Below are 21,843 nucleotides of genomic sequence, written 5' to 3'. Positions count from 1 at the left end.
GTCTGGACTGAAACACTCCTTATAACTTCTGTGTTATTGGGTAGAGCTCATGGGCACCAACTACCCGAGGGAGCAGAGGGTTAATTGGGTCATTTACCCTCCAAAATTAGAGGAAGTGTCGCTATGGCAACCAGAAACACTGTGATGTTTTCAGCATGTGTGTTTGATGCAGTTGTCTTTACAACACGATTTTAGAAAACATTTGAATGTTCATTGATTATTTTATTGAATAGCTGGCCCCCGATGGACAGCATGTATAGTGAGAGAGTGGGCAGAATGGACGTTTATAGTATAATAGTATGCCATATACCATAGCCAGATTAGGGCCATGCCCTGAACTGAACTGTTACTGAACTGACTGTAACACCACCACAGCACAAGTCTGAATCCCACCTGGCAAGAGAGGGTAGTTTCCTTGTTTTGCAAAGCCAAGGTCTCCTGTGGGTCATGCTTCTGTTGTGTAGATTGAAAGGGTGTGTGCTGGACAAAAGAACATGTTTCCCCCCCTAAGAAGCACAGGAACTATTTCAACAAAAGCCCCAAATGACAATGTGCTATGAAATGTTCCATAGTGACAAAGTATTCACATGGTCCAAAGGTATTAAGAGATAATGATGATGTTATCCAGTGACTGTAATTGTGCTGTCCCCCATGAGATCATTTACAGTAGATACTTGTAATTGCACTCCCACTTGCATTGCACGATTCCAGACGGTTGAAAACAGTTGGAATTATTACAGCTGGTATTATTAACAACCACAGCAGGTTTTAAGGACCCGGTTTGTACTCTTTACTACTAGAACATATTTCTGGACCATGGATCCAGTTTCCAGTCCTGCATTTGGTAATCACTGCTGGTTAAATGAAACATTTGGCCAACCAATTCCATTCCTTTTAATTACCACAAATTACCTATGGTAAATAAAAAACAACAACAACTTCGATTTATATCCACACCACAAGCTATAGGCCTCCAATCCAAGCAGCAATGCTTGTCCTGTATATACACTATACACCAGTATATAGTGCATGTAAACTATGAGCACCTAGGTCTGTGCATGTAGACTATAAGCACCCTTACCAAGTGGCAACTATAGCACATATATTGCTGCCCAATCTTAGATCAGATTTATCAATGGGATCACCATTCAAATACTGCTGAAATGCTATTATTTGGGTGGTGAATTTGCACAGCATGTCACATCAACATAGTAGTGGTGTGGTACTGCATTGAGACGAGTGTTATCAGTTGCTGGAGTGTGGATGGGCATTTTACACACTGTCCACACTAACTGTATGCCAATGTTCTACACATGTTGGACCCTCTCTAGCTCTCTGCACACCTAATGCAACCAATCAGCAGTGCTCTTAAGTGTATAAGAGCAAGAAGAACACTAAGTAGTGATACTTCAGTATCGACATTCCCTCTATATATATATTCCTGTCCTCACCGCATCCGTCACAGTGTGGGGCAGCTCAGCCACCAAACACGACACCCACCGACTGCAGCGCCTAATCAGGTCTGCAGAGAGAACCATCGGTGTGAAGTTGCCCTCCCTACCGGACCTGCACACGGCCAGAACCAGGAAGCGTGCAGAGAACATCGTCCGTGATCCGTCACACCCTGGACATCACCTGTTCCAGTATCTTCCCTCAGGTCTGCGTTTCAGCCAGTTGAAGATCAAGACTTCCAGGCTACAGAGAAGCTTCTTCACACGCCATCACACTCATGAACAGCTGAACATTACAACAATACTTTCTGTATACAGTCTACTACATACATACATCCTATCCAGATGTTCTCTCACTCTCCTTTCTCTGTACTGCACTTTATTTATCTGATAGTGTCTCAGAACAACCTGTACTACCGTCTCAACCAGTGACTCCTCTGTTCTCCTTATTTATATCTATTTAATCCAGTCTGCACTGTTCTTTACTGCTGCACTTATCACTTTACTTTAAATATACAACTCTGCACATGTTAAGTTTACAGGTGTGTCTGTGCGTGTATGTCACTGTGTGTGTGTGTGTGTGTGTGTTTGTGTGAAGGTTGGGTGTGTTTGTTACTTCTGTAATGTCAGTTATCGTGCACTGTGAGCTACTGTAACCAAAAACAAATTCCTTGTATGTGTAAGCATACTTGGCCAAAGTCCGATTCTGATTCTGATTCTGATTCTATAAGACAACACAATCAATGTTGCCAAGATTTTACTGTGTGGTGGACCTCTCTCAACCATGTCAGTTTGTTGTGTCGAGAATGATCTACCTCTCTAATAATATCTGGTCAGTGGGGGTTTAACAGAGGTAGATGTTGGAAGAATCATTTAAAGGAGTTACAAGGTGGGGGCAACTAATAATCTGGAAATCAAGAGAATGTCCGCTGATAGCCTTAACCCTGAAAGTGAATCTGGAGAAATTCTCGGAACTAGCACTCTAGAAACTTACTGTAATCTTTGTTTAGTCTCTGCAGACTCCTTGACCTCATGAGCATGATGTATTCTCTCTGCTGGACAAAAACACTTAGCAGCCCCTCTAAGTTATTTACGAGGGGTTTTCCGCTTTAGCAGAGTGTTGCACAGGACATGAACGCGAGTGCAGTTTCACACTGAGAAAGCTAAGAACACATGGCAAGTCACAGCATACAATTTGATCATATGAGGGCTATATAAGCGCTATGAGCAAACATAAGGCTGGTTTCACACATAATATGCAGTGTTTCCTCTAGGATTTTTTTTTTTCAGCAGTGGCGGCAGACTGTATGAGCTGTACAGGGCTGGGATAGTAACATTAGAGGAGGTTATTTTCAAGTCACGTGTTATCGATGGTGGCTTTCTGTGGTCCCAGTATGGCTTTTATTTAATGTGTTATTGTGAAAATGCTGTGTGGTGCATTGAGGAATTGAAAATGCCTACAATAGTCAGCAAGTGCCTGCATGTGTCAACACGCAGTGCTAGCGACAGTGTGCGTGCCTCCATTAAAAGCATTAAATGTTTTATTTTAATTGGAAAATGTTGGATAGGAAATGGAAATTTGGATGCAAAGTGTTTAACTGAAGGGATCCCTTTGCCAAAAACTGTAGAAGAAAAGAAACAAACAGATCTGACTCTGAAACCGCACTGTATTATTAAGTAAATAAGACTTTACAAACAGTGTGAAATCGAGACTGATTACAGCAGCTGACTAACATTACTAACTTTTCTTGTGGAATCTAAAGTGCTTCTTCCATGGCAGTACTCTGCAGAACCCTATTTTCAAGAGTATATTTACTGTTGGGAAACATGGAAACATGGTCTATATTCCTACACTTAATGTGTCATCTGTTTACCTTCTACAGAACTCTGACACAAGAGTCTGTTACATCTGAAAACTAACTTCTTCTTTTCAGAGTTCCTTGTTCATTTGTCTGCAGAAATGTAAGAAGGAACTTCATATGCAGATGCAGTTCTGCAGTATTTCCCTCTTTACCTACAGTTTAAACCAGAAACATATTCCATGGATTCACTGTATTTTCATAAAGGTTCCTATGTAGATGCACTATTCCAGAAAACTCCATCTTTATTTTTTATACTTGTGTACCTCATTTACATAGTTCTTTAAACAAAACTAAACCATACAGTACTTACTCAATACCATAAAAAAAACGTTCTGCTTGTAGGAATGATTATAGAAATAAACCTCATCATAAAGGCCCTTTACAATGTGTGAAGGTTTATCAGCTTTTGAAAGGCTCTTTGGAGGATTGCTACATTCACGTTCATATCTTCTTAAGGCCACTGTCAGTCACAGGAGATGCTAACCCCCACACACACACATCCTGGCCCCCTGATACTATGCACGCATGGGGCAGTGGTGGCTCAGCGGTTAGAGCTCCAGGCTATTGATAATAGGTTTTTGGGGGTTCTAAACATGGGCTCAGCAAGGCCCATCTTTGCTCACAGGGCACTGGAGTTGGCTGCCCACCGCTCTGGGTGTGTGTGATCACTGACCCTAGTTCACTAGAGTGTGTGCGTGTGTGTGTGTGTGTGTGTGTGTTCACCACTACAGATGGATCAAATGCAGAGGACACATTTCACTGTATGTAGTGCAGTGACAAATATGTGCACCTTTACCTTTTTATCTGATGATAAGGCCAGTGTATAGATGGCTGCACCACTCAGGAGCCATACCTTTATTTCAAAAGTTTGAGCATGTGTCCAAGTTAATTGTGAACATATGAATGTTTAATTACAGACTGGGAATAGAGGTGTTCTTATCAACTGCTGTTTTTTCAGACTAAAATTAAGTGTTATTAAGCTGTCATGTTGGAAAATAAACGGTACTTAAACTCTTCTGTTTTCCTGCAGGGCTTCTACGCCTACACAGGAAAACCTGACTGCCCCAGTTTCTGTCCTGTTGTACAGGAAACAAAAACCTAAGGAATCAGAAGTATAAGAGATCATTTTACCTCCTACACTCAACGCGTATAATAGACGGTTACGGTCCTATCATTGTCATTGCATTCAAGGTGAATGACATACCTCCCCACCCCAACAAACACACACACCGGGAAAACATCAAAAACAGGTGTGTGTGTTTATGGGGGTGGAGAATTATAGTCACTTTGATTGTAATCATCTTTTTTTTTTCTTTGATCTTGAGATGGCACACAAAACAATTGCATTAGGGGCTTTCTATTTGCATTTTTTTTAACTTATCAGCCCCCCCTTGATAATTTCCAATTAATGGGTAAGGGATCACAATGAAATACCAAGAAATAAATAATCAAAGTTCAGTTTGTAATTAGTCATAATAAAAAAAAGTACACAGAAAATAACACTGTACTGTTGATACAACTAACTCTGTGTAACTCCAATAGGTGTCACTGTTTACAGTTGTGGTCTGAGGTTTACATATACTCATCATGGGCCTGAGTATCATGGCAATATGAAGTTTTTCAATTATTTCTTTGAACTGTCCCTTTTCTGGGGCGGAATAACTAAACAACATACATCTTAATAGTAAAAAAAACATTCTGTGGCACAGGTTTTAATTTTCATAGGAAAAAGGGCCATATTTATAAATACAGGGTCAAATAAATACATACACCCAGTCAGATTATTGGTTGAGTGATGCTAAAAGGTCCTAAAAGTCTTCCTAATGACTTTCTATTAGTGCTCATGATTGACTACAGCTAGTAGCCTTTGTGTCTTGGTGCCATTTCTGAACAACTACAGATTGCAAGAGCATCAGTTCAAACAACCATATGCAGATACAAGTTATTGGGATGTGTAGCCACATTTGCCAAGGTCTGCAAGACGACACAAACTATCACTTTAAGCTGAGAGGAAATGAATTCAGATGGAAACAACCCATCCAGGCACAGGCCTGCCACACACAACCATCAAGGCACAGGCCTGCCATGTACTGGAAGCTGCTATAACACTGGTGTCACTGTCTACGGTCAAGCAAGTTTCAGATTGCCATGGATTTATAGGCTGCCATCTAAGAAAGAAAACCATGCTCCAAAGTCTAAAGAAAAAGCCCTCTGGAGGGAAATTTTGATGAAACAAGGATTGAGTTGTTTAGCTACCATGACTAGAGGCATGTTTGAAGGAGTAAAGGTGAGGCATTCAACCCCAAGAACACTGCGCCAACAGTTGCACCAACTGTTATGCAAAGTGGAAAAAAGTGGAAAAATCAAGGAGGAGGACCACTGAACTCTTTAGCATAGCCACAAACAATCTGCTAGATGATTGTAATTTTGACAAAACAGGGTGTTCAGACAGGGCAGTGACTCCAAACACACATCAAATGTGGTTGAGCAATAGATAAAGCAGGCTAGAACAGGCTAGAACGTTAAGCAGTTAGAATGGCCTTCCCCGAAGCCCGGGCCTCACTCCTTCAAACATTCCTGTGGTCACTGAGGCCAAACAACTTCATCTTTGTCTCATCATTGTCTCACACTTTTTTTCAGAAGGTCATGTGTTCCTAAATTTGGTCAGCTCTAAATTACAGAGGTGCTGTTTTTGGACCATAGCAAAACTCCCATGGCTGTAGACAGTGACACTGCCAGGACATCAATACATTCAATTGAACTCTAGCACTTCTGACAAGAACACGGGTCAGATATTCAACCAGAATTCTGCCAGAAACTTCTGGTGAAGGTGCAACTTGCCAGGGGACATGGGACTGTGTTGTTTTCAGAAAACCCAAACCCACAAAATTCTTGTTTTTTTTCCTATAAAAGAGGTACACCAATCAGCCATAACATTAGTACCACCTGTCTAATATTGAGTAGGTCCAGCTTGTGCAGCCACAACAGATCTGATCATTTGCGAATAACCTTCATAAGACCTCTGAAGCCATCCTGTGGTATCCGGCACCAAGATTAGCAGTAGATTCTGTAAGTTATGAGGTGGGCCTCCATGGATCACATCAATAAGCCTGTCACCAGTTCACAATTTTTGGTAGGTACTGACCACTGCATACCAGAAAAAAAAACCCACAAGACCTGCCTGAGAAACTCTGTCCGAGATTCTCATACTTGCCAATTTCTCCTGCTTTTAACACATCAACTTCAAGACATGAGCATTCACTTGCTGCCTAATATATATCCACCCCTTGATAGACGACACTGCACCTCCACTTGGTGCTTATGTTATGGCTGATCAGTGTATGTTGTTAATCATTCTGTTCAATGGTTTTCATAGAGCAGTTTGTCCTCCTTTGCTTCTTAGAAGACATTACACCAGATGTTGGAACATGCTGTGAGGATTTTTTTTGCATTCAGTCTCTATAACAGTACTGAGAGCTGTACTAATGTTGAATGATTAGTTCTGGATCATAAGCACCATCCCAAAGATGTTGTGTGGAGCTCTATCACTCCCGAAAAAATAGTTCCACTGTTTGTTTGTTTTTTTCATACCCTAGATTTAGTCCTGACCCTGGGTGTTAGCATTGATCAGCTAAATATTCTACCTCAAAGCTCAGTAATATCGGATCATTATCTAATCTCCTTTGAGCTACATCTAAGGCAAAATGTTAATTCGTCTCCCCAACACTAAAGCGCACAATAACACCAATGACAGCTGTACAGTTTACTAAATCTCCCACCCCTATCAACCTTAGCTTACACTCCGTCAGACCAAACTGAGCTAGTTAAATTAACAAACGATCTAGAAAATACCCTTCGATCGACCTTAGACAAAGTAGCACCGTTTAAAAATAAAATGACAAGGCAAAAAAGGCTCGCACCGAGGTACAGTGATCATACTTGTACCTTAAAACAAACAGTGTGGAAACTAGAGCGTAAATGGCGGACAACCAAACTAGAGGTGTTCCACTCTGCGTGGAAGGACAGCCTTAGTCCATATAGAAAGGCACTCATTAAAGCTCTCTCAGTGTATCTGGCCTCGCTGATCGAGAAAAACAATCCCAGAATTCTTTTTAATGAGATCTCTAAACTTACTAAAAGCCAGGCAGATTCTCAACCCCAGATCCCAACATCTTTAACCAGTCATGTTTTTATGGACTATTTTAAGCTGCTTTAGAACATAACTTAGTTGTAGAACAAAGGCTGGAAGCCTTCTACCCACTTCCACAGCCAGAACTAGAAAAAATTATTTCCTCAGCTAATTGTACAACATGTACACTCGACCCGATTCCCTCTAAATTGCTAAAAGAAATTCTCCAAATTATAATCAGACCTCTTTTAACAATTGTAAATTCATCCCTTAGCCTTGGGCATGTACCCCAAACCCTTAAATTAGCAGTTATAAAACCTTTAATCAAGAAATCAAATCTTGATCCTAGCGTATTATCTAATTATAGACCCATCTCAAACTTAACATTCGTATCTAAGATATTAGAAAAAGCTGTGGCCCAACAACTCTGCTTATACCTGAGTAAAAATTACATGTATGAGAAATTTTAATCTGGATTTAGACCAAATCACAGCACAGAGACAGCCCTAGTGAAGATTACGAATAATCTCCTTCTTGCCTCTGATCAAGGCTACGTATCTTTATTAGTCCTACCAGACCTTAGTGCAGCCTTTGATACAATAGATCATTCTATATTACTAGAAAGATTAGAGAATGGTTGGAATCACAGGGACAGCCCTATCATGGTTCCAATCATATCTAACGGGACGCTATCAATTTGTAAAGATAAAAGATTTATCTTCAAGCTACGCAGAAGTAAGATATGGCTCAATTTTAGGACCGCTATTATTTACATCATACAAGTTACCACTGGGCTCAGTTATAAGCAGACATGGCGTTAATTTCCATTTCTATGCAGATGACACACAGCTCTATATATCAGCCAAACCTGACAATAAATTTAGACTACAGAAAATGGAGGACTGTGTAAAGGATATAAAACTCTGGATGTCACATAACTTCCTTCTCCTCAACAGTGACAAAACCGAAGTTCTCCTTTTAGGTCCAAAAGACTCTAGAAATAAACTATCAGACTTAATGTTAGACTTGGCTGATGCTTCCATCATTCCTGGTTTAGCAGCTAAAAATCTTGGCGTCACATTCGACTCAGATTTATCATTTGAGCAACATATAGCTAATATTAGTAGAACAGCCTTTATGCAGCTTAGGAACATCTCCAAACTAAGAAACTCCTTATCACTACAAGACGCAGAAAAGCTAGCACACGCTTTTATTACCTCAAGGCTAGTTTATTGTAATGCACTACTGTCAGGTTGTTCCAGCAGGAACCTCAATAAACTTCAGCTGGTGCAAAATGCTGCAGCCAGGGTCCTTACTAAAATTAGAAAATTTGACCATATCAGTCCAGTTCTATCAGCACTTCATTGGCTCCCAGTTAAATTCCATATCGAATACAAAATTCTTCTATTAACATATAAGGCCCTAAATGGCCTCGCTCCTGAGTTCCTGCAGGATCTTATTGTGTATTACGAACCATCAAGACTACTTAGATCTCAGGGTGCTGGACTCTTACTCGTTCCCAAAATTCAGAAAACCTCAGCAGGGGGAAGAGCCTTTTCTTATAAAGCCCCCCAGCTCTGGAATAACCTTCCAGATAATGTTCGGGACTCAGACACAGTCTCAATCTTTAAATCTAAGCTGAAAACGTATATGTTTAGTTTAGCTTTTGGTAATTAATGTTTCTTAGATAAGGGCTGCAGGTCCAGGGGTTTGCGGACCCAGGGAATTGTAGTACACTGAGATGCTGGAGCTGTCGTCTCGCTGCTTACACGCGATCACTCAGGTTTGTTGACGGTGGAGCAGATAGATGCTGGTGTTCTCAGGGTGCGCCCGTGTCCATGTTACCTTCTAGCTCTCTCCTTTTAATTATGCTGTGATAATCAGACCTGCCGGAGTCGTCAGACATACCCAGATGCTGATTCTCAACATTCTCTGCCCTCCATAAAATTCCTCTTAGAACTAACTTTTCTCTTTTTACCTTCTTAGAGTAAATGGCCACCCAACCCGACCTGCTGGAAGATTGCCCGCTGAGGTCCCCTCTACCTGCGTCTAACCAGCTGCCACCTACCAGTCCGGCCAGCGGGTCCCCCCCCAACCTGCCACCACCCATGGCTCACCCGCCTGCCGCTGCTGCCTGTTTGGTGGCCGTGCTGAAACCTAGATGGACTCGTGTCTGTCTGACACTATTAATATCACCACTATCAACTTTCTGTTGTATCTGCTTTGGTAATTTTTACCATTAATGTTTAAATGGTCTGGCCAGAGGAGGATGGGTCGGGTCCCCCTTGTGAGTCTTGGTTCCTCCCAAGGTTTCTTTCTCCAGCTCTAAGGGAGTTTTTCCTTGCCACTGTCGCCGTTGGCTTGCTCACGGGGGTCTTTGACCCTTCATCCTATTTCTTCTTTCTTCTCTGTCTCTGTCCTTTATTAAGTACTAATTATGTAAAGCTGCTTTGTGACGACAACAGTTGTAAAAAGCGCTATACAAATAAATTTGACTTGACTTGACTTGACTTCTGCAGCTGTATGGGGAACCTTAGGTGAACCTCAGGTGGCATGATGACCTTAGGGTCATGTGTGGCTACTCCAGAGCACAGCTGAATGCCTGTGTTAGCAGTGGGAACACATCAAAGTAGCAAAGAGCTGTCTTTTGATACACTATTTTGGACAGAAGTATCCTGAAGGAAGAAAAATGCAGGCAAGTCTCTGCATGTTGTGTTAGTCACATGGGTTATGGTAAAAGGAAACTTTGTGTGTGTGTGTGTGTGAGTGTGTGTGTGTGTGTGTGTGTACAAGAACAGGTTGTACACACACAGATTAGCCATGCATGCATGAACAAACAACTCCGTTTCTGGTAACACCGCAATGCCCACAGCTTTGATTAGATAAGATCCGTAAGGGCTCGTGCATGTGTGGTCGTAATTGACACTGTTATCTTACCACCCACCACTCTGAGGAACTGCATTTTGTGCGTTTAGTCTCAGGCTTTGGACTTTACAAGATCTCTGAAAGGGTCCTGTAGTATCTGGTACCAAGACTAACGTTAGCAGCAGATCTTTTAATAGACCACATACATTAGCCTTGGGTGCTCATGATCACCAGTTGTCCTTCCTTAGAGCTCTTTTTTTTTGGTTGGTACTGACCAGAGCAGACAAGGAACACTTCACAAGACCTGTCTGAGGTTTTGGAGATGTTTCATTTTTCTCACTTGCACACAGATCAAATCCTTACAGCAATGCTCCAAAATCTAGTCGAAAGAGCAGGTGTCCCAATACTTTTGTCCATATAATGTAGCTGTGCTAATTCTGATAAAAATGTTTAATGCTTAAACCCATGTGGTAACTTTGGGCCCAAGTAAGATGCCAATATTACAACATCGTAGGTCCCTTACAATTATTTTTTTATATTACAATCCCGTAGGCCACATTTACAGCTGTGTTTGGGTGACTAATCTCTGTCTGTGGTTTCGGTGGTTACACGCCACTTTGTCGTCACTGGTCATTTCACTGCTGTGAACTGGGATGTGATCCAAGCAGAAGCTGAATCAGTGCCTCACAGGATCTCTTTCCTGCGGTTGTAACTCTCACACTGGAGCCTGGAGTGACATCTTTTGGTCATGGAATGGAACTTCAAAACTACATCATCTATACTGTGGCTTCTGACCTCTGCTGGGAAAGAGGGTTATTTAAAGTCAGTGACAACTCTAACACTGCAGTGACATCTTTTGGACATAGAATAGAACTTCAAAACCACATCTTCTAGATGTTAGCTCAAATTGCTGGGTGAAGGGTTTGCTTGTTGTAAGAGACAAGGAGTGAAATACAGTGGATCCATTGACAATGGAAATTCTGGGGGGGCCCACAGAAATCTAATTATCAGTTATAGTTAGATGTCAAATATGAATTCGGGCAAGTGCTGTTGGTACTGTGTTTTATTCGAGCTTGCTTTTCCCCTCAAAACAGCAGATTTCTGTCTTTAGTGTAGCTAAAGCTGCAGCAAGCTTTCCAACTGTAGCCCAGATGTTAAAATTAATAGTAGCCAGCCAATATTGGACCATAGGCACTACCCAAAGCCCAAATGATGCTGGTTATTTTACACACTAGTGAGACTTATGTGTTCTTGCTTGTGCACTATGCAATAGGCTTTAAATTCACTGCATATTCACTGTGTATTACTGACAGCGGGTGAAATAACTACTGAACACGCCACCAATTTTCTAAGTAAATATATTTCTAAAGATGCTTTTGACTATATAATACTTAGTACAAAAGCCTTTGATGGTGATGACCTCCTGTGTGAAGAACCTAGTCGCATGCATTGCTCAGGTGTGATTTTGGCCCATTCTTTAAATCCTGAAGCTTCAGTGGGCTTCTTCTACGAACTCTGAGCTTTAGTTCCTTCCATAGATTTTCACTTGGATTCAGGTCAGATGATTGGCTGGGCCGTAGTAGCAGCTTTAGAGCAGCTTTAGGTTCCTTTCTCTAAAACCAACCATAGAGTTTCCTTGGCTGTGTGTTTGGGATCATTGTCTTGCTGAAATGTCCACCCTTGTTTCATCTTCATCATGCTGGTAGAAGGCAGCTGATTATTATCAAGAAGGTCTCTGTACATTTGTCCATTCATCCTTCCTTCAATTATATGAAGAGTGCCTGTGCCGTATGCTGAAAAACAGCCCCATCTCCCACTTTACTGTTGGTATGTTGGTGTTTTGGGGTGATATCCAGTGTCTTTTGACCTGCATGGTGTGTATTATGGCATCTAAAGAGTTTTGGATTTTGGTCTCATCTGACTAGACTATATTCTCCCAGTGTTTCACAGGCTTGTCTAAATGTTGTTGAGCTATACAACATTACAAGCCATGGCAGTTGAGTGCATTACTTACTGTACCTGCTGATTGCAGGTCTTTCTGTAGCTTTCCACAGGTGGTCCTTGGACAACTCTCTTGGCTCTTGGACAACTCTTGTGTACATCTTGCAGGAGACACTGTGTCATGGCTGGTTTATGGTGAAATTATGTTCTTTCTACTTCCGGATTATGGGCCCAACAGTGCTCACTGGAACCTTCAGTAGTTTAGAAAGTCTTCTGTAACCAGTGGCATCAGTGCCACACAGTTTTGTAACAGTACGGTTGCGAAGGTCTTGGAAGAGCTCACTGGTTTGACCCATCATGAGATGTTTCTTGTGTGGCACCTTGGTAGTAAGACACCTTTTTATAGGCCATCTGTTGAAGCAGCAGATATTACTTTGCACTAAGTGTCAGGGTTTCTTTCTAATTACTGATCTGCTGGTGTTGTGACTTTCCATGGCTTTTTGCACCTCTCTTTCTTGATGTATTTAAAACTTTTCACTGTGTCATTTCTCATTACACATAACTTCATTTATGGACATCTATGCCTGGTGAGAATGTCTGGTCAATAGCACTTTTGGTGCCATGTTCAATACTTATTTCGCCTGCTGTGAATACCAATATACGGATCACGTCAATGAGCCTTAGGTGCCCCAGAACATCCCACAAGACCCACCTGATGTTTTGGACATGCTCTGACCCAGCTGCCCAGCTGCCCAGCCATCGCAATTGAGCTGACGCTCTTACCCAGAGCAACTTACAAGGTGACTTGTATTACACAGGTGGGCCAATGTAGTGTTAGGAGTCTTGCCCAGGAATTCTTCTTGGTGTAAAGCAGCATACGGTCACCCAGACTGGGAATCGAACCCTGGTCTCCCACATGGTGTAACAGCTCACTGGCAGCTAGTGGTTTTATCTGTTGTGCCACACCAACCACATTGTTGCTCTTGTAAGAGTGTCTCTGATACTTACGTTTGCCCATTTGTCCTGATTCCAACATATCAAGAACTTCAAGAACTGACATTTTACTTTGTGCCTGATATTATGTTTGAATGCAATGATACACCATGATGTGGCTCTGATACACCCAGTTAACCACCAGCTTTCCTGTCAAAGCTTAATCTGTATCTGCACCTAAAACTCAGATCAAAATGTCAAAATTATTGGCAGCCAGACAATACTGGACCATAGGGACCCCACAATGATTAGTACTTCACACACTGGTGAGATATGTGAACACTGTATTCACTGTATATTACTTAAATAGCCTGCTATGATACTTAACCTTGTAAATCTTCATTTGAAACAACACTGCAAATGTTATGGTTTAGTGATTCCCTAATCAAAAATGCTATGCATGTGCATTTCAGGCCTGTGCTATTAACAACTCACAACACGAGTGCACCAACTTGATATAAATAAATCTGTTATTACAAAATTGCCTGAATTCACACTATGGCAAAGACTGTGAATTCATTTTTATTACAATATTAGCACAACATGCTATAGGCTGTGAATTCACTGTAAAATTCATGGTATGTTAACTAATGAAGAGATTGCTACACTATAGGCCGTGAATTCACTGTTTTTATAATACTATGTGAAAAGCACACTATTCTATAGGCTGTAAATTTACTGTTATAAATATATAACCCAGATCTACAACCCATTAAACATATTCATTTACTAGATTTGTTCACAGAAATTAGACAAAGTTCATAAATTACTTCCACTTTCTTTAAATATATGTAATGTGTGTACCTAGTCTCTTACATTCACAAGATGTTAAAGTGGCCCACTGGTATAGTCTTTTTAGTCTTGTTTAGCCTTCTTTTTATCTCTATATAAAGAAATGCTGAGACTTTGAATGTAAAACTCCAGCTTGACACCAGAGTGACACCTTTTAGTCACAAAATGGAAAATTCAAATCATCATGCAGTGGTTTTCTTCAGATCGCAATGCAGGAAAACAGGTCTGCTTGTTTAAAGTCATTTGTATGTGTATCGTCTAAACAGAAAGAGAAACTCATTAGTGAGTTTGTTTATTTTTGCTGACTACTACTACTACTACTCATAATAATAATAATAATAATAATAATAATAATAATAATAATAACATTGTACGATTAACCTTGTAAATCTTAAATTGAAACAACAAACACTGCAAATGTTATGGTTTAGTGATCAGAAATGTTATGCATGTGCATTTCAGGCCTGTACTATTAACAACTAACAACAAGAGTGCACCAACTTTATATAAATAAATCTGTTAAATAAACAAATAAGAAAATAAATGTAAAAAAAAAATTGATGTAAAATAAGAAGCGATTCATAACGGAAATATAATACTTTCTTAAACACAAATATAAGTAATGCTATTATCATTTGAACACTCAGAAACTAAAAAATACATAAAACTCATTTTCCCTAAAGGGAATCCACTATAATGTTTTACAATATCTGAATAATTATGTAAAAGGAAATGAAATGTGCCATTTAAGACAACCCCCCTGAGTCTGAACTGTTTACACTTCTTGGCAATATGATCTTACTCTAAAAAGCCACCAGTGACACAAGCTAGGCTCAATTTCTACTAGTAAAAGATCTCTGCAATGCAATGTCCCATAAAAATATCAGCTCTACAGATCTATAAAGTGGTTCTGACTAGTCATACTGCCAGGATGACATATTCTTTAGGATGTCATCTCTTTCTTTTTTATCTGTAATTAAAATTGTACATGTAAAAGTATAATTAGACATTACATTTTTGTAGAGTAGAAACTACTGTAAGTGTAGATACCTAGATAATTGCATTTTCTACTTGAAAAAAGTTTCTGTAAGCATTTAAAATTTCTTTAAAAATGATCTCAAAGGAAACCATTAGATGAAATGTTTATTAATATGCTGCCTGATGTGATTACTTTTGGACAGTTTTTAAATTAAAATGTGTATTTTTGCTGGTCATTTTAAATGGTAAATAGAGCATTTCATATCAAATAGTTTTTAATTACTTTTTACATCTTAATGACTGAATTATCCACAAAAGAAATGAAAATAGGTGGGATTTCTCTTATGGCCTACATTCATGCAAGTGATGCTAAGAGGTCATCGCAGGTCTCTCTCTCTCTCTCTCTCTCTCTCTCTCTCTCTCTCTCTCTTTTTATTTATTTATTTTTTTTTTTAGCAGGTCATATATAACTGAAGGTTGACAGAATGTGTAACAGCAGTAAGAAAACACTATAATCAAGAATATAATAGAAAACCAAGCTGCAAAGACCACATTTTTTATTGCCTTGTAATGGAAAGTACCCACAGTCCCGGCTCTGGCATCCTGCCTCCATGTCCCAGGCTCGCCCTGCTTCAGCTCTTCAAGGGGTTAAAAACCGGGCAAAAGCGAAACTAGAAAGCTTTTTACTGATAGAGATGAAAGTAACCAACTGACAGGACTGAAGGGGAATTAAAAAAAAAAAAGATAAACTAGTTCCTCCTGAAACTAAACCTCACTTTTTGGAGAGGCCTCGCTGCCGCGGTGCACTGTGGGAACAGTTGGACGATCCAAGATGGCTGCGAGCAGGAGGCTGCACAAGGTAGAAGGCTTTCCTCGGTTTTTTAAATAAACATTTTAAGTTGTAACCCAGGTCAAACGGTGCTTTTGTGGCAATGTAAACGTCGAGGAAGCGAAATACACGACCGGTGGGCTCGTTCGCTCGCTGGTTTGTGATTTAGCCGCGTTCAAAAAAGTGTTTCGCCGAGACGGTGTCGGTTAGCTTGGGCAGCTAAACAGGTACAGAGAGGGGGGAGAAAAGCCGGGTTTGGAGGGACGAAAAGCCTCGTTTTATCCCGCCCCAAGACTATTAACGCTTATAGTGTGGAATATGATTAGTTAAAGTGTTAAAAACGAGGTTACAAGTGCGACTTGGTGGCTTGTTTAACCCTAAAATCGGTGTTGGGCCAGAGAGCCCGGTGTCAGCTCGCCGTGACATTTAGCTAACGGTAGCTAGCGCTAGCTCTGTCGGTGGCGTAGCTAGCAGACAACCTTACCATTTCCGCCCCAATTTGAGCAAATAAAGACATTTACATTTTATTTTTATGCATTTTCTAAACAGGCTGTGTATTAATAATATATACCATGCAAAAAACTAGATCGCCCAGCTGGTGGTCGCCGCTGAGACACGATTTTACGGACGTTAACAGCTAGCTGGCGCTAGCTATCTAATATAGGTAGCTATATTAGCTTAGCTTAGCTAGCTATCTATCTAACACGGTTTATAGCTAGTTGGAGTTTATGTGAATATAGCTAGATAAATTAAAAGTTCAGATATTCTGGCTGTTCGCCGAGCCTACCAGTAAAGAGCAAAGCCAGTCTTTGTGTGTGACTATCTATCTAGCTTTAGCGAGGTGGGCTACCTAGCTGGCTAACGCCCTTAAGTAAAAAACGAAAGCGCAAGTTGGCTTTGCGTAAAGCGGGTTTCACTTCAGGGAGGCTTTTCTTCGTCCGCCACCCACAACACATCGGCCTTGTTCATTCATTCCCTAAATCTGACAGGGTTGCGTTAACGAGGATCCTCTGTTTACTGCGTATAGCTCAGTGTATATATAGCTGCCTTTAACGCCTTTCACTGGTCACTTATGTGGAAGCAGCTGCTGCTAAGTTGGAGAGCTGCTCTCAGTGGTGTCAAAGTGTTGTTTAGCGAGGAGAACAACTTCCTCATCTGATAAGAGAGGCTGTAACTGCTCAATTAGGTCTTTGTAGTGAGGAAGGGAAATAAGTCATCACGAGATTGTCCTTATGAGGGGATGACTATTTATAGACGTCTTGTTTAATGATACTAACATGGCTGATGATTATGATATACATACATTATCATATTTATGAGGTGGTGTCATGTCCCTTTAGAGGCCTGCTTACCATATGGATAATACCCAATTCATAGCATTCATTTAAAAAAAAAAACCTTATATCTCCCGGATGGGTCTGGACCTGTCAGACTTGAAAAGATTTTATTCATTTATGTAATTTCAGAGCATTTCTATTGGTCCGTTTAATGTGAAGTGTAAACACGCATTGTCAGAAATTGAGGTGGGGGAAAAGGCAAAACATGGAGATACAAGATTTTTGTGACCGAAGCAATATACTAAAGGCACAATATAACTTCATGATACTAATTCTGATATTTACGTCTGGTGACCCATGTTTATCTGATATGACTACTCAAGCGCTTTACTACCCCACAGGCCGAAACACACAGCTACCCTCACGTCACACAGGATTGAATCAAATTTCTTTTCCCCCCCTACAGTGCAATATCCAGGATATTATGCTGATACCAACACCCATCGATAGCAATATGTGTAATGTTTGTTGTGGAGATGTGAAATCTACCTTTTGAAATGGCAGGGTGCATGATTTAAGCTCGTAGGACTAGTTTGGTAGATGCCGATGAAGAATGGTTCAGAACTAGCGAGAAACAGGCAACAGTGGTGTTATTTAATTTAAAAAAAAAAAAGCTTGGCTTAGTTTGTGTTTGGGAAACCAGTCTATGTAATAATTTCTGTTAAGTAGATATATCCTGGAAGATATGCTTTCTGAACATCCTCTCACAGTCCAACCTTTCTGTCTGTTCGTTTTCACAGGAGCTTGAAGAAATCCGCAAATCTGGAATGAAAAACTTCCGTAACATTCAAGTCGATGAATCTAATATATTGACATGGCAGGGCCTCATTGTTCCAGTAAGTGACGTTTTCAGTTACTGAATTGTTGAGTATAAGAAAAATGATCTTCTGCTTTAGCAAAGACTTCATTGTACTTTATAGACAATAAACTTTGTCTACAGCCGTGTTTTCAGGATTGCATTTTGGTCAGAGTGAGGTTGAGTTATTGCCAGTAGTTTCACTTCCAGTTTGTATGTGCTGTACTTCTGTAATGTGAAGCTTGTTTTTTTTTTATGTATATATATTATAATTAAATAAATCATTTTTAACACTATGCATGTCTTCATGTTACCTTCTTCCATCTCTAGGATAACCCTCCCTATGACAAAGGGGCATTCAGGATCGAGATCATCTTTCCTGCAGAATATCCTTTCAAACCTCCAAAGATCACGTTCAAGACGAAGATCTACCACCCCAACATTGACGAGAAAGGACAGGTCTGCCTGCCTGTGATTAGTGCAGAGAACTGGAAACCAGCCACCAAAACTGACCAAGGTGAGTGAACCCACTGCAGCATTAGGCTGCGTGCTATGCTTTAAAGCAATGTGCAGTGTTGGGTGCTGTGTATAGCTGGCACTATTGATTCTGTAATTAATCAAGCAGCAGTTAATGAAGTAGTTATTTATGGTTTGCTTGTAAAGCGTCAGGTTACAGTAAATAATGCATATATATTTATAATGTTTTGTTTTAGTAAAGTTCTTAATATGTATGTTACAATAACACATTGTATTGCTTCTCTGAGAGCTCCAACAAGAGCTGCAAAATATTTAATATAAAAAAATTTCAGCATTTAGATTTAGGCCTGTCTTTATCATTTTAAATTACGGACATTTAATCAGTCATTTATTTATTTATTTATAGGATGTGTATGAATTTTTTATTTTTGCTGTTTGACACAGAAAGAAACAGCACACTATTCACACTTCTTATTCTTATTATCATTAGCAGATACAATGGTATTTACATAGGTTTATTTCATTGGATAAATTCTTTACTATAGGTAAAATGATCTTACTATTGGAAGTTTTTTTTTATACAAAAACTATTTAGTATCTAGCTTATTATATATTATTATTTTCATTATAAATTAAAATTAACAATTGGCTGTTTGGTTTTCAAAAATAGTAAGAAATTGTGACAGTGAAATCCTGTTTGATTACATTTTGTTAATACCAGTATTAAACACATGCACACTATGATAGCCATACATTTTTTTTTTTATGCCATGGTAACCCTAAAACTGGTGCAACCCTAATTGCAATATAGATCACAGAAAAAAACACTGGATATGTTCAGCTCCTCCAGCGGCTTACCTGGTTTACTTTAGTTTAATGAAGGACAGATACATAAAGATGATATTTAATGGGAACTGGAAACCCAAACACAATGCAATAGATAAAGTCTGGCAGTGGTAGTGCTAAACCAGTAAAGGTTTCTGATGTTTAATACATTATGAATGGCGATTACAACATGGAAAACTTCATTTACCTTGGGTTATTAGATTATTTATTTTACACAGAGGCTCTATGCCTATGCAGATGAATGCATTATTGGTGTCCTCATCAATATTTATATTTGTTTTGCAGTTATTCAGTCGCTTATTGCCCTGGTGAACGACCCACAGCCAGAACACCCCCTGAGGGCCGACCTAGCAGAAGAATACTCAAAGGACCGTAAAAAATTCTTTAAGAACGCAGAAGAGTTTACAAAGAAACATGGTGAAAAGCGGCCAGTGGACTAATGATACCTGACAAGTGTGTAGCCCCTCTCCTCCCAAACATAAATTCTCCTCTGCTCCCCCTGCCTCTCTCTCTTCCCTTTCCGTCCCCTTCCTTCTTCCTCTCTCCCTCCTGTTCCCTACACACGTGTCATTCTAGTTGAGCTGGAGAATTGCACCACAGCTGCAGCCTCCGTTTTAAAGCAGGACTCCGTGTGGATATATCACCAGTCTGTCTGCCTGGTGTTAGCTTGAGGCCCTTACTAACTTTCTACTGTTTTTTTTTTTTTGTTTGGTTTGTTTTTTTCTTTTCTTTATTTTTAAGTTTAAAAGTTTAAATATGTCTGGAGAATTGGATAGGGGGAAAGAGAAGACTGGTAATCTGGTAAAGGAATTAGAAATTGTGTTGGGATATCTGGATATCGTTTGCTGTCTGACCCTATTCTGAGTGAAAGCATCACTGCATTAGTATGCACTTCTTTGATCTGATTATTCAAAACGAAGAAAAAGGTGTAATTTATCATGTATAATAAGTTTTTTCTGTTGTCGTTGTTCCCTATTCTTATATTTGCGCTCAAAAAAAGGAAATTGTTTGATGTTTGAAAATGAATGAGGTGATGGAGGTTACACAGCTTGATACTGGAGGAGTGTGGCAGTACTTTTTTCATACTGATCTTTTTACTTTCACTGCGCTTCTCGAGTTGCACTGTATTCTGTGGGACGGCCTCCTCGCCGCCCCTTAGCAAACCCTTGGATTTGCATAGTCAACAACAAAGGCAGCCTAGACACCAATATTGTTATGGAATACTTTGTTTCACAAATGGAAAAAAAGGACGGGCAAAACCAGTCTTTGTGTGAGTGAACATACTGTCATGGTGACGATAACTAATTTTAAAGACACCTTTTATTTTAACACGTTTCACAGACGCGTCTTGTACTATGTTCATTCTTTGAATTTAGGGTATAAATGGAAGTAGTGCCTCCAGGTGTACAGGTCTATACACTCCTGAGGCTGAAAAAGATCATTGTTGCTCATTCCTCCTAAGACAGAATAAAGAGTAGTTGGCAGCGGAGATCTATTTACAACATACTGTTGCAGTTCCTTTCATATATCCAATCTATCCGTTTTCGAACAGACTATCACCCTCTTTCTCATCATTTTAACGAAGATGTACTTGATAGTGGAGTAAGTGTTTCAGAGGAGGTGTAATTTCGCACTTTTCATTAGTAGGCCTGTACGTAGAAATCTTGGTCGAATATGTATTAAAAATCTTATTCACTGGCAACGTGCCCCTCTAAGCCACTTTGCACCTTTCGTACGGTAATATCAGCAGTTCTGAGAGTCGAGGCTCATTTTCACCCATTCTCATGAATTCTTTTACAGACACTTCGCTTATTTTGTGTATTAAAATGTAAGGAGGAAAAAAAAAAAAAGGAAGACCAAATGTACAGTCATGAGAATGACGTTATATACAGAGCGGCTGACTCCGATTGGTCACTCTGAGTGTGCTGACTCTCTGATTGGTCAAAGATTTCCTAATAAAGCCAGCTAACCAACGAGACTATTTGTCTGGGATTCTCCAGTCAAAAAGAGCTCTGAACTGAGACACTGGGATGAAAACTGCACCACTTAGAGGTTTGTACTTACTTCTGAAGTAATGATTTTGTGTGTGTGTGTGTATGTATGTATGTATATGTGTGTGTGTGTGTGTGTGTGTGTGTGTGTGTGTATGTATGTGTATGTGTATGTATATATATATATATATATATATATATATATATATACACACACACACAAATGAATTTTGCTGTGGAACATAGCACTGATCAGTATATGAACTAAAGTTAGATAATAGATTTTCCTTTTTAGGGTCCTTTTGCTCTAAAACAATAGGATAAAACTCAAAAATTGGTGGCCACCATTCCATTTAAACATAGAAAGAAATGAGTAATTATTAAGTAGGTGTAAAAATGTAGCTCAGGTGTGAAGCAGATGATCATTTTTTTCATAAATACAGTTTCTTACAAATATAATACTCAGAGTGCACACGACTTTATACTACACACCTAATTTGTCAGCAATGCTCATATTAGTATGTTCTTCCATGTAAAACCACAAGGTGGCAGCATT

The 21,843-nt window shown here is 39.8% G+C and overlaps 1 protein-coding gene across 1 annotated transcript; it reads left to right on the top strand.

Moving 5' to 3' along the window:
* Window positions 1–15,781: 15,781 nt before the first annotated feature.
* On the top strand, window positions 15,782–21,274 carry ube2l3b (ubiquitin-conjugating enzyme E2L 3b). The gene is made up of 4 exons (XM_072664618.1): window positions 15,782–15,870; window positions 17,918–18,013; window positions 18,304–18,490; window positions 19,582–21,274. Exons 1-4 carry the CDS (start codon window positions 15,844–15,846, stop codon window positions 19,734–19,736), a joined length of 465 nt encoding a protein of 154 aa, XP_072520719.1. The 5' UTR covers window positions 15,782–15,843; the 3' UTR covers window positions 19,737–21,274.
* The last annotated feature ends 569 nt before the right edge of the window (window positions 21,275–21,843 follow it).

Source organism: Salminus brasiliensis, chromosome 20, assembly GCF_030463535.1.
Source record: "Salminus brasiliensis chromosome 20, fSalBra1.hap2, whole genome shotgun sequence".
NCBI lineage: Eukaryota > Metazoa > Chordata > Actinopteri > Characiformes > Bryconidae > Salminus > Salminus brasiliensis.
Note: the sequence above shows the minus strand (reverse complement) of the source record. Positions and strands in the feature narration are given on the sequence as shown.

Bases quoted from the DNA above. Each gene is read 5' to 3' on its own strand.
- ube2l3b (XM_072664618.1), top strand. From the start codon at position 15,844: ATGGCTGCGAGCAGGAGGCTGCACAAG. The intron at 15,871-17,917 runs GTAGAAGGCTTT...TCGTTTTCACAG, and splicing joins CGAGCAGGAGGCTGCACAAG to GAGCTTGAAGAAATCCGCAA. The intron at 18,491-19,581 runs GTGAGTGAACCC...TTTGTTTTGCAG, and splicing joins AGCCACCAAAACTGACCAAG to TTATTCAGTCGCTTATTGCC.